Source organism: Engystomops pustulosus, chromosome 4 (assembly GCF_040894005.1).
Source record: "Engystomops pustulosus chromosome 4, aEngPut4.maternal, whole genome shotgun sequence".
NCBI lineage: Eukaryota > Metazoa > Chordata > Amphibia > Anura > Leptodactylidae > Engystomops > Engystomops pustulosus.
In genome coordinates, this window is record NC_092414.1 from 83,769,914 (window position 1) to 83,782,625 (window position 12,712).

The following is a 12,712-nucleotide window of genomic DNA, read 5'->3' on the forward strand; positions in this document are numbered from 1 at the left end:
GTTGGGTTGACTTTTGTGCAACTTTGTAATGAATGTGAACCTTTATTTTATTTTTTATCTTTCATCTTTTTAAGGGATTGACACCACTCTTCTTGAACAACAATGAGAATTGTGGTACCGGTGATGCCTACAGGCGCTAGCAGTGTTTTATAACGTGGCAATTTTAATCATTTCTAACCAATTCATTTGCAATTTCCAAAGCTCAAGATCTTCAGCTTACTGAGGGTGCCTTCATATGTTCAGTTTTTCAGTTTTCGAAGTCCAAATCAGAAGTGGAGTTAAAAAAAGAGCAGGAATACTGGCTCCCAATTATATGTTCTCACCCATGATGATCCACACCTGCTTTTAGCTTCAAAAACTGCATCAGAAAAACTGAACGTGTGAACGCACCCTAAGGATATACAGGATGGATACCGCTCTGTCCGCTTATACAGATAAAACGGGCACTGCATTGGTTGGGTTTTCAGTCGTTGGATGACAAAAAGTAGTAGGGGGTTGAAACACAAAGTTATTTAATTTTGGTGTAAATGTGTCGCCAGATGGATTCCTCTTGAGAAGGGCATCTGGAAATGTACTACTCCATCTGCTAAATTTTGCACTAGAGCTTGTGTTGGGGGTATGATTTCAGCTCCTGTCAGTCTGATTCCCTCATGGGCAGCATGTGGTAAAAAAATGCTAATGAGTTTGAATGGCATCCCAAGCTGAACCCATACTTATCAATCCCCCGCCAGTCTCTAATTATACCATGACTTGCCCTATATGAGCGCTGCAGCCCGTCCCTGGGTATATGGTACATAAAGGGCCAGTGGTTTGTGGTAGTGATCACACACTTGTGTATAGTGTTTAGTAGAATTGACTTGTACCATGAAAGTTATCAGCTCAAGTCATGGAATGAAATCCCAAATAGCAAAACTTCAGTAGCCGTAGGAGGTGGTACAGTGGAAGTGGATTCACCAGTACATATGTTACTGATCGAACTTCTGTCACTTCTCCTATTCTGTGGCTTCCTATGTTACAGGTCATCTACACAAAAAGAGACCGGAGTAATCCTGGATGCCCAAAAGAAGTTAATTAGGGGCTCATGAATATACTAAATGAAAAACTACCACATGGATAGTCACAATTCAAACTTGTGTTGGCTTTACTTATCTATAACAGAACATGTTTTCATTGCAGGTAACTTGCGGAAAAAAACCTCTTTTAAAAATATGCGATTTAGCGCTGAGAGCTCCAGTGCATGTAACGCGGGCTGCCCAGCGCTTCTTCATCTTTTAATCCTGCACACCTCCGTGCTTTAATTTACACCTACTCTCTTAGATCATGACTATCCAAGTGGTAGTTGTACTTTAACCCCTTACCGACGCGCTCCGTAATAGTATGGTGCAGGTACATGGAGAGGGCTCACGGGCCGAGGCCTCTCCATAGCCGGTAAATCTTTGCTGCATATTGCAGCAAAGGCTTACTGGTAACACCCGCGATCGGTTTTATCCCGTGGATCGCTGCCGGCTTCAAAAAGCCTTCCGAAGACCCGAGGCTGTCTCATTTTAACCCATTTATTACAATGTGCGATTTGCACATTTTAATGAATGAGGATGAAAATCCCCACATACTGCCATACTGTAGTATGGCAGTATATGGTAGGATAGAGCAGACAACCTAGGGTTAATGTACCCTAGGGGGTCTGAAAAATAGTGAAAGTAAAAATATAATTAAAAAAATTTAAATCACCCCCCTTTCCATAGAACTGGGGGAGTGAAAAATGGAAATGAAAAGACAAAAAAGATTCTTTCAGTTTTTGATGACTTCTTTATATATTCAGGATAACAGCAGGGATGGATGCTGTAGGTGCTGTTTTTTTCCAACCACCCCTCCATTAAAAACCGCTACTATAATATAAGGCAGTGATGGCGAATCTTTTAGCGGCCGAGTGCCCAAACTGCAACCCAAAAATATCTATCGTGAGGTACCAACCAAAAATTAAAGCAGTATCTTATTGCTCCCTGTTCAACAACTTTTAATCAAATTAGCCTCCTGAGGACAGCAACACAGTAGAAAGATGGAAAATTTTCATCATTTTAGCTTCTTTCCAGTGTCCCTCTGTACAGAAAAAATCATGGGGCCCTGTTTATTCATTCTCCCTCTTTCTACAGTCCCAAGTAGCGAAATAAGTATCAAAATATGTCTGGAAGAAGCATCTTTTAAGTTGCTTGGAATTGCAGGAAGGTTCTTTGAGTTCTGTCTGGTGTTCTGGGGCAATAGCCTGGGTGCCCACAGAAAGGGCTCTTAGTGTCGACTCTGGCACCCGTGCCATAGCTTCGCCACCACTGATATAAGCCATAAAATGTGGACAATTAATGATACAATGCATTCCCACTTAAACAAGTTATCATATTGCCAGGCTGATGGAACTACTTAAAAGTTATGGCAGAAAATCTGTTTGGACATTCAGGTTTTATAAAGCCTGGCTGCTAGGGAGGTAAAGGGGTTGTCTGAGTATTATAAAAATTTAGCAACCAGTTTGGGAAGGGCTATTTAAAACTATTTACTGACCTGCTTCTGTGTTTCGTCGGTGTCATGCCCCTGTTTGTTTACAGGGACACAGAAGCTCCGATCCGACAACTTCTGGGCGGCCTTTCAGGCTGTTAAATATTTATAATAGTTGGACAACCCCTTTAAACATCACACACTTCTATCAATGGGTTGTCCATTTACACCTCTTCATAGGTGCTATTCATTTTATGCAAGAGATAAGGATTGACAACAGCAGCCTGTTATTCAGGACAGTGATGTACCTCTATATGCTGTGAGATTCAGCGTTAATGTGCAAAAAAGATTCTGAATCCAGCCGTGTCGAAGGCAACTCGTACTTTATTAAGGCATAATATTAAAATCCAAGCATGTTTCTGGCCGACACATTTCAAACAGGGGAAACGTTCCTAGTCATGGCTCTTAGTCATCATTCTTTGATCCATGACTAAGAATGGTTCACCCGTTTGAAACTCGTCGTCCAGAAACACGCTGGGATTTTAATATTATGCCTTAATATTATGAGTTGCCTTCGACATGGCTGGATTTGGAATCTTTTTTTGCACAGTCTGCCATGGCCCTTACAGAGGGGGGGATCCGCGCCACATCAGGCACTCTACACTGGTTGGAGGTGAGCTGGACTTTATATTACTATCTAGATTCAGCATTACACAGAAAAAGACCTGTGTGGAGTCACAGGGGTGGAGATTGACATCCTAGCATAACCCTTCTCTTCTCATGTGACATCATTCAGAGACCTAGTTATGTGTAATGCTGAAGGCCATTTTTTTTTAGATCTGTACGCTTTGTAATTACCCCTTAAAGGGAACCTGTCACCAGGGACCTCATTATTCACTAAACACAGATTCTAAAAGCCCATGACACCTGCAGTACAAACATGCCTTTCTGCCTTTTCTAAGCAGTTGCATTACAATATAATTGTGTGTTATAACTTACTCTTGCACCCTGACAATATTCTGGTGTAGTCACAGGGGCTGGGCTTTGGTTTGGATGCATTTCAAAAAACAACATGTGACTTGTCTGAGCTGCAGGCTGTCTCCATGTTTGTGCTCCTGTACAGCTTGTCCCTCCCCCACTGATGTCAGGCTGACCAGGCTGTGACCTCTGAGAAGAAGCAGGAGGAGGAGCTAGACAGGAGCACAAAGGTGGGGGCCAAGCTCTGAGGAGCAACACAGGCAAGGCACATGTTGTTTTTTGAAATGCATCCAAACCAAAGTCCAGCCCCTGTGACTACCCCAGGATTTTGTCATGGAGCAAGAGTAAGTTATAACACACAATTATATTGTAATGCAAATGCATAGAAAAGGCAGAAAGGCAGATTTGCACTGCAGGTGTAATAAGCTACAGCAACCTGTCTTTAGTGAAAAATGAGGTCCCTGGTGACAGGTTCCCTTTAACCTCAGAATTGCCTTTTGTAAGGGAGGTCTCGTGACATCCCGTTTGATCCTCTCCTGGCTTCCACAGAATACTATCCCAGAAAATGACCTTTTATGCAGTCATTACAACAGCCAGGGAGGTCAGCTCCGGACTGTAGTATATTTTATAACTCTCAAGACACTGTTCTGTCGTCAACATTCTTGAAATCTGCAGAAAAGATAAATTCACACTTTGGTTGTCCATAGAGCGCCTAATATTGTCAGTCTTTTATGGGTCTCCTGATGCTTCCTTTATGGATGGCAGCAAATCTGTTATTATCACTTTATTCAGATTCATATGTGCAGAGAACATACTTAAATCACTCCAAATAACAAGATGTGGCTAAAAATATTATTTGGTTACTAAATTGTTGACTTAAAGGGAACCTACCATGAGAAATCCACTATCAGAAGTAGATCTGATTGTAGATTCCTCCTTCCTCACCTAACTTTTTAATTTACATATTACTAAAATTTTCTCACAAGTTATGTTAGGTTCCAGGATTATTAAATTACAGATTAGGGCAAAGGCAGGCAGGAGGAATCTACCATAAGATCTACTTCTGAGTAGATTCCCCATGGTAGGTTTTCTTTAAAGCCAAAGGTCCCCTATACCTAATGTCATATAACAGTATACAGTAAAAGATAAAAATGTATACTGCTGAAGTACCGTAGCCCCTTTGAAAGCATTTTCTTTATTGTGGGGCCACATAGGAACACTCCAGCCAAATTAAGTTTTCCATGTGCTCTATTACAGAATTCACTTGTCAACTCCTATAACTAGTAGTAGAAAACCTTTGTCACACTGTTATACGCAAGGAGCTTTATGGGTCAACCAGCCTCCTTGACTGTCTTGTAATAGTATATACTGCCCCCCTCCCCATCTAGCAGAGATGATCTATGGCTGCTCGTGTGATGTTGTTGCATCATGCAAGTGTTAAAAAGGCGGAAAGTAAGAGAAAGCAATGGCATGCCTAAAAGTCAATGTGAAATATATTTCTCAATGGGTTGTCATTTTTAAATATTTTTTTTCTAATTACAATTTTTCAAATACCAGGGAGCACATTATATAAATCTGACAGTGATTTAATGGTAACACTGATCATATAGGATGTTATTAATGATCTGTATAAACATACATGAAGAGAGGATGTAGCTTCTCTGCATGTCTACAAACCCCTCATCTCCAGGAACCCCTTGTGACATCACGATCCCCCCTTCAGACACCATGCTGGTAATTATACCTAAAAATGGTTATATAGACTGTCAGGTAGTGAAAACATTAACTTGTGGAAGGAAATTACAATAAAGGTTAAATATTTAGATGTCGGCCCTCAAATGCTGATGCAATCCAGGAGGAGAGGGGTCAGGTCATGGTGCTTACACTTCTGAGAGAGTGCAGGGGTCAAGGAGGGGAGGGGTGTGTAGAGAGTGGGGCAGCAGAGTGGTTGCCAGTAAATATATGTTGGCACTTTAAATCACAGGGGAGCAGGCAAAGGTTACCTGGTATCCGTGCCTATCCAGCATAAATCAAGCACATGGCAGAGAGGGGCAGCGCTTGGCTATCTTCACAGAGGGAGCAGTGTACACTTCTTCCCCCGGCATTGGCACGAGAAGCCCCGACACCTGGAAGCGTGTGACCCCTGGAGCACTTCACTCCCATTATTAGCCATCACCGCTGTGAGATGGAAGAAGACAGGGGCCAGAGAAGGAGTCCTGGCCTCTGTATATAAAAGGATGTTCTTTGTACTACAGCTATGGTCACTGAAAGAGAAAAGTTGCATGTGGATTTATTCACTTGGGACGTTTTTCTGAGGATTGAAAGTGGACAAGCGGCATAGATGTGGCTGGTCCCACAAAAAATGTCACCTTACAACTATTAAAAGATACCAATGGTGTAAAGTTGGTGTCATGGGATCACACAATATGGTCTTCATTTTGTGCTCTGCAAGTAACAGGTCATGCGCCATTGCTTGCAGCCCTTCTCTGCCGATATTCACAGGAGGTGACTACCCCCACAGCAGAGATGGGCAGGAATTGGATCTGCGACATCTTTTGTTTTGCAGTCATCCAGCTTTTACAGATGCAGTGATTTTACAATATGCTCCAAGTACCCTAAGGGGCCTAGAAATACAGTAAAACAAAATTTATAAGGTTTAAAACAATACAATACAATACAATACACAAAATGCCTAATCTATCAAAATATAAAAACAATTACTCCTGGAGATGAAACCAGTAACAGAAAACAGCGCCTAAATGACTGAATTTCCACTTTTTCTCCATTTCACAAAACACACGGATTTGAATATGAAGTGATCAAAATATCATTCGGTTCTAAAAAAAAAAAAAAGTAATTGGTATTTGAATATGGCGAAACTAAGCCTTTTTTTGTACAAAAAGCTCTCATTTTTTAAAATCTTTATAAATGTGGTATCATCGTGATCATACTGACCCAAAGAACAAAGTAGAGATGTCAATTGGAGCGCACAGTGAAAGCTGTAAAAGGGAAGCTCACAAGAAAGTGTTGCAAATGTTTTTTTTTTGTCAATTTCACCACATTCAGTATTTTTTTTCCAGTTTCCCAGTACTTTGCATTTAATATAAAATACCGCCACTAGGAAGTACAATTTCTTACTCAGAAAATAAGCCCTCCTAAAGCTCTGTACAATAAAAAGTTATGGATTTTTCAAGATGGGCAGTAAAAAGTGGAAATGAAATAAAATAGGCTGCAGTCTTAAAAGTTTAAGGGTGGTGGCACACTGGGTGTTCTTGGACTGTTTTTAAACGGATGCGTTTTTGTAAGCTTACCATCCGCTTGGCTGGTTTTAATCTGTTTCCCAGCTGCCTACACTTATAGAAATGAAGATAAACGGCTTCAGAGCAGCCAAACGCATGGTAAACATTCAAATACGCATGCGTTAAAACGGTCCAAGACCGCAACATGTAGCAGCACCCTAAGGCTGGCGGCACACGTGGCGTTTTGAACCCGTTTTTGGGACGTTTTTAAGCAGTCCATTAAAAAATGCATGCGTTTTTTTTTAAATCCGTCCGCTTTTGACCAGTTTTAATGAAGATAATTGGTAAAACTTGTCAAAAATGGAAGCATTTTCAAAAAACGTGTGCATTTTTAAACGTTCTGTGTTTCTTAACGGACTGCTTAAAAAACAGGTTCAAAAAGCCACGTGTTCCGCCAGCCTAACACTTGGTATTTTCCCTACTGAAATCTGTAGGCAATTTGCACCTTTTTCTGCTTGGACTGTTGCACTAGGCCGGATTGGTAGCACTTGTAGTAATGTGTCCATAGTATAGTACCATCTCTAGGAGCAATGCTAAGAGCGCAGAATTTGTTTACTGTGTTTTATCTGACTGCCAGTCGCGTTTCATTGTTTTTGGATAGGTTTCCCGTCTAATAATATGTCAATGGGCTAGCTGATGATACTTGTTTGGGTCTTGTGGTGACCTTTTATGTTTCTATTAAGCCAGCTGCTAATATGAGGCCCTTTCTGACCTTTCCTTGCTTCTCAGTCTCTAATAATCGCTGCTCTTTGGCTCTTTCAGTATTGCATGACCTATTTCTGATATGAACGCTCTGGTTTTTTTGTGAAGTTTCTGCAGCTACAATTAACTTTTGACTTAAGAAAATGGGTTTGTTTCTTCAAGTTGCTGTCATATGAATGTGTGGTCAAATGCAGAGGTCAACTGTGATTCCGGAACAAAGAACTCATAGTGTGAGCTGGGAAAATGAGAATATTTGTACTGACAGGGAAATCAGCAGCCGATTTCTAAGGCTACAGACACATTGTGGCAAGGCCTGTATCCAAAGCCATGGCTGTGGTGGCCAGGGGCCACCCATTGTGACATGTAAAACTGAGGCCCTCCTGGGAATGTCATCGACCTGATGAGGCTTACAGTATGTCTCCATGACCTTTTGCAATTCGTGGCATTTTTCTAAGCAAGTTTTGTAAAAATAGATTCCTAAAGATATATAAATTATGTTTAAAACACATGCAGTGTGTGACTATCAGACCTATCTGTCTTCGAGATAGTGTTGATTTTTACTTATGCCTAGAGGGTTCATCCTAAGTATTTAAGTTATATAGGATATTGAGGTAATCAATAAGGGGTGCATAATGGGTGGAGCAATAAGATGAGCGTGCACCCTGCTTCTCCATTTAATTTTATAGGAATGACCATTTTCGCCAACTGCTCGTCCTGCCGCTCCATCCATTAGTGAGAACATCCTTATCTGTTTTGTGGGGTCCATTCTTTTCATGGGTGGGGGTGCCAGCAGTTGATCACTGATCAACTAGTTTTCTCTTGTCCTGTGAATAACTTAAAGGAAATCTATCAACAAAATCAATCATAATAAACCAGTAGCCCCTAGTAGCCTTTCAGGCTCATTAGCATATTTATAAGTTAATTTTGGAAGGAAGCCTTAAAGAACAAATATAAGAATATTACCATGGTGCCTGGATCTATAAGCACATGTCCCTGGTTTATTTCCTCAAAATACTTGGGACAAATCCTGCCCAACATCCGGGCTTCTCTTTGGCCGCCCCCTCCTCAAAAACTCCAATTTGTTTCTTTTTCTGGACTTGCCTATTCTACTACAAATTCACTTCCAAATGTTAACAATGATGTTCAAGGAAATCCACAACCAGCCTCCAAAAATCTATGACCTCTGCAAGGACTTCTACATTGCATGAACTACAATAATGTAGACAAAAAACGCCAACTCACCCCACCTCGGAACCTCTTTTCGGGACTGCAACTCTTGGGCTCCTTCTGGAAATGACCCACAGCCGTCTGGTAACAACATCCAAAATAGTACGAACCATCACTGCATAAAGGAGTTCCAAACTCCTTTATGCATTGCTGGTTCATATTATTTTGGACTTCTCCGTTGCATTCTTACTGTAACGGAGAGGACAACGGTGCCTCGTCACGTGACTTGGAGTGTGACTTTACGGGTTCATTTTACCCGCTCAAACTTGCACTCACCTTTCATTCATGACACAAATTGAGCATTAATCACACCTCATACAGTTCCCGCACTCCAATTATGAGTACTTGCTGCCACCACTAATTGAATTTACACTGGGACCAATTAGGGTGCGTTCACACGTTTCAGTTAAAACTGCATCGCAATCAGCTTTGAGGTGGTTTTAGGTGCAGTTTTGTCAATTTAACAGGTGAAAGACATTAACTGAATGAGAGAATTTGATTTTGAAGGGGAAACTTGCTCCACAAATGTCATTCACCCATTCAGTTCATGTCTTTCACCTGTTAAATTGACAAAACTGCACCTAAAACCACCTAAAAGTTGATTGCGATGCAGTTTTAACTGCAACGTGTGACCGCACCCTAAGAATCCCACTCTACATCCACTCTTGCTTCTCAAGCAGTCACCTTGTCACACCACTAGACATGCACACTCAGCACTCTAGCAGTCACACCGCTAACCACACTTTACAAGGCTATGAGTTTTCAGAGCATACAGGGACCAAAATTAAATTGAAAGTTTTAATTACAAAAACCTATACAGTGCTTCCAAAAGATGTTTAAACAAAAGAATTACAAAATAAAATGACACATAATTCGCAAAACAGTTATAAAATAAAAAGGGAGAAAAATAACAGAAACTTACTAATTTAAGAAATTCCTGATTCCCTGGAGGTGGGAGAAATATGGAGCACCCCAGCTTGTTCTGGCAGCCTCCATAGAGTGAACCCTGTTTACCTGCATCTCACAATGTTTCATATAGTTTCTATTTGGTTCAGGTTTCAGAACCTCCCATTGATTAATTAGTTAAAATTGTTTCTTATGATTGGGCAAAGTGTTAATGAGGGGGAGAGTCCAGGAATATTTAAAGTTTCTTTGTTTCTCAGTCCTCATGCAGGACGGGGGAGGTGACCAAGTGTCTTTTGAGGTCTGCACAGACCAGTCTTCAGGTCAGAGATTGAGGCTGTGAAAACTCCAGGATGTCATAAAAAAGCTACCTGAACACATCAAAAGATGCCAGGATTGTCATATATTTCACCAATTCTACACCCTGAATAGAGGTCCTTCCATGACCCTTACATTCTGAAACTTGTAACACCAACACATCGGATTACCTGAGTACCCACCTCTTTAGAAAATTGCCTCCATCCCTGCTGTGGCTGTGCTTCTATATGATAACCTCTGCCTTCAGCGATCGTCTCCTCTCCGCCATAGATTGTATAGTCTGCCTGATAAGGTCCTCTTTATGTAGTTTTGAGGTTATTGTTTTGACTTGTACCTTTTTAGTGTGTATGTAATTTTTTTTCTTAATGTGGAACCCCCATAATTGAAGAAATAAATACTAATGACTTATCCATTCTAGAAATTCAATACGTCTTTCTTGGTTGACCTGCTTTCACATCTTGTATAGCATTTCCTTGTGACATGGTGATAAATGTCTTATGTTGGTGAGATCTGAATTAGAAATATTACATCAATATTGTAGTCACACCTTTTATTAACACACACTTTTTCACATTTCAGTGACGTAGGTCTCAAGAAGGATCTTCTGAGCATGGCGGAAATGACCCTGAAAGAAATAGGAGTTTTATCATGTGTTGTGGTGTTCTGTTACTGGAACAGTCTCTACTGTGGATTTGTCTTTGATGATGTGTCTGCAATTCTGGATAATAAAGATCTGCATCCTGCAACACCTATAAAGAAGCTCTTCCAAAATGACTTCTGGGGTACACCTATGTCTGAGGTTTGTATGAATTTCTGTGATATTTAAAGTGCATTTCTTTCAACTCCAGGATCTTCACCATAGGCTCATACTTGCTCTGGAAATTACTAAGCTGTACAGGATCAATGTTGGTGGCACCCTGAGTCTCCTGCCCCATGCCATATGGTTATATGGGGCGTATTGCAGAGGCTCTCCAGTAGGCATTGTACCTCCATACTACACCACCTGACAGATTATCAGTAATGTTGGGCCTTCCACACATGACCGCGTGGGCCTGGCTGAGATGGGGTGTGTGAGCCCCACTCAGCCCACTCATGTCATTGAAAGAGACTTGTAGCTGTGTGGTGAGGCATGGTGCCTGCACCGCACCTTGAGGAAGCCCAATAGAAGGCTGTAAATTGGGCTGTAAACTAGCCACAGTTTGTGCATGAGGCCTAACACAGTAAGATTAAAGGAAACCTACCACTTGAAGTGGCAGGTGTAAGAAGGAAATACCGAGCACCAGCTCAGGGTGAGCTGGTGCCGGAGCTTATTTTTGTTAGTGTTTTAAACCACTGTATTGCGGTTTAAAACACTTTTTAAACGTTATAGCCGAAGCTGCCTCGGCGCAGGGAGGTACGTACTCGGCGCTTACCATGCACGTGACCGTGCGCACGGCTACATAGGAAGTGAAGGAGAGCCGCGCGCATGGTAAGCGCCGAGCGCGTACCTCCCTGCGCCGAAGCAGCTTGGGCTATAAAGTTTAAAAAGTGTTATAAACCGCGATACCGCGGTTTAAAACACTAACAAAAATAAGCTCCGGCACCAGCTCACCCTGAGCTGGTGCCCGGTATTGCCATCGGAAACCTGCCACTACAAGTGGTAGGTCTCCTTTAAGGGCTCAAGGACGCAACCCCTTCACCACCATAGAAACACATCTGAAGCTAAAACACATGTAAATAGGATTAGGAGATGTTTATTTGTCCAACCTCTTCAGTAGGTGTGTAATAATAATGTTTCCTGTGTTTTTCCAGATCACATGGAAATACTTAAATCTTGTAAAGTTATAGTAATTATACAGAAATCTTTTCTTTCTGAGTCAGATCCCCAGCAGTGTCCAGAGGGTTTCCACATTACACTGAACCTTTAAGCTGCACTCAAATTGGCAGACACCTCCAGCCAGAAGAATTATGAAGAGCTTAGACTAAATCACATTCTCATAACCCCTGATCCCTACAAAACTATTTCAGATGCTATCAAAGGGGCTGTTCATTTGGTTAAATAAACCTGATTTCACACAAATGTATGATAAACAGAGTCAATTATTCTTCTAACAATCTGCGTAGGAGTCATTATTCTGATGCTTCTTTCCTTTCATGTCCCACCCATTTAACTTCAACAATACCTGAACCGCTAAATGTGTTCTACTGTAAGTACCACCAGCATTATGTAGTGCTCAAGGCTGCAAGACTCTGTAGACGGGATTCATCTTTATAATGTATACATTGCTTTACTACAGAATATTGACTAGGCCAGTATTTGCTGAAAGAGCCTTATACTTAATGTGATGAACCCCCACTTACACTAGGGAGTCCTCACAATTTAGCTGATAAAGCCCCTCCCACCTGGTGTCTTTACGCTCAATATACTCCCAAACACTCAACACACTGCCACCAGCCATGAATTTACTTAAAGAAAATCTACCATTTGCTTTTATGCATTATGAACAAATATACCTTGAGAATGCTGTAGCTACACCGATGCAGAAACATATCTTGTTTAATCCCTGAATTGATTGGTTTTGCTGAAAAAACTATTGTAAAATTATAATAATGAGGCTCTGTCACTCCTGTGACTGCTCCAGCGCTTCTCCTCTTACCCTAATTATGCACTGCTCCAGAGAATGATCTAATAACTGTTGTGCCTGACAGGCAGAAGTAATCAATCGCTGCACCATCCCCCAACTGCCGTGTATGAGTCACCCAGTTCAGGTTGATTAGTCTGGACACTTCAGGAAGCTCTTTGTAATGTGTTAATGAACGAC

The 12,712-nt window shown here is 41.3% G+C and overlaps 1 protein-coding gene across 4 annotated transcripts in view; it reads left to right on the forward strand.

Annotated features, from left to right (window-relative positions):
* TMTC3 (transmembrane O-mannosyltransferase targeting cadherins 3) overlaps window positions 1–12,712 on the forward strand; it is a 54,691-nt gene that overhangs the window by 2,142 nt on the left and 39,837 nt on the right. For all 4 annotated transcript variants that reach the window (XM_072146525.1, XM_072146527.1, XM_072146528.1 and 1 more), the window contains exon 2: window positions 10,491–10,710. In XM_072146525.1, the coding sequence (XP_072002626.1) occupies window positions 10,491–10,710 (220 nt within the window). The remainder of the gene's footprint in view (window positions 1–10,490; window positions 10,711–12,712) is intronic.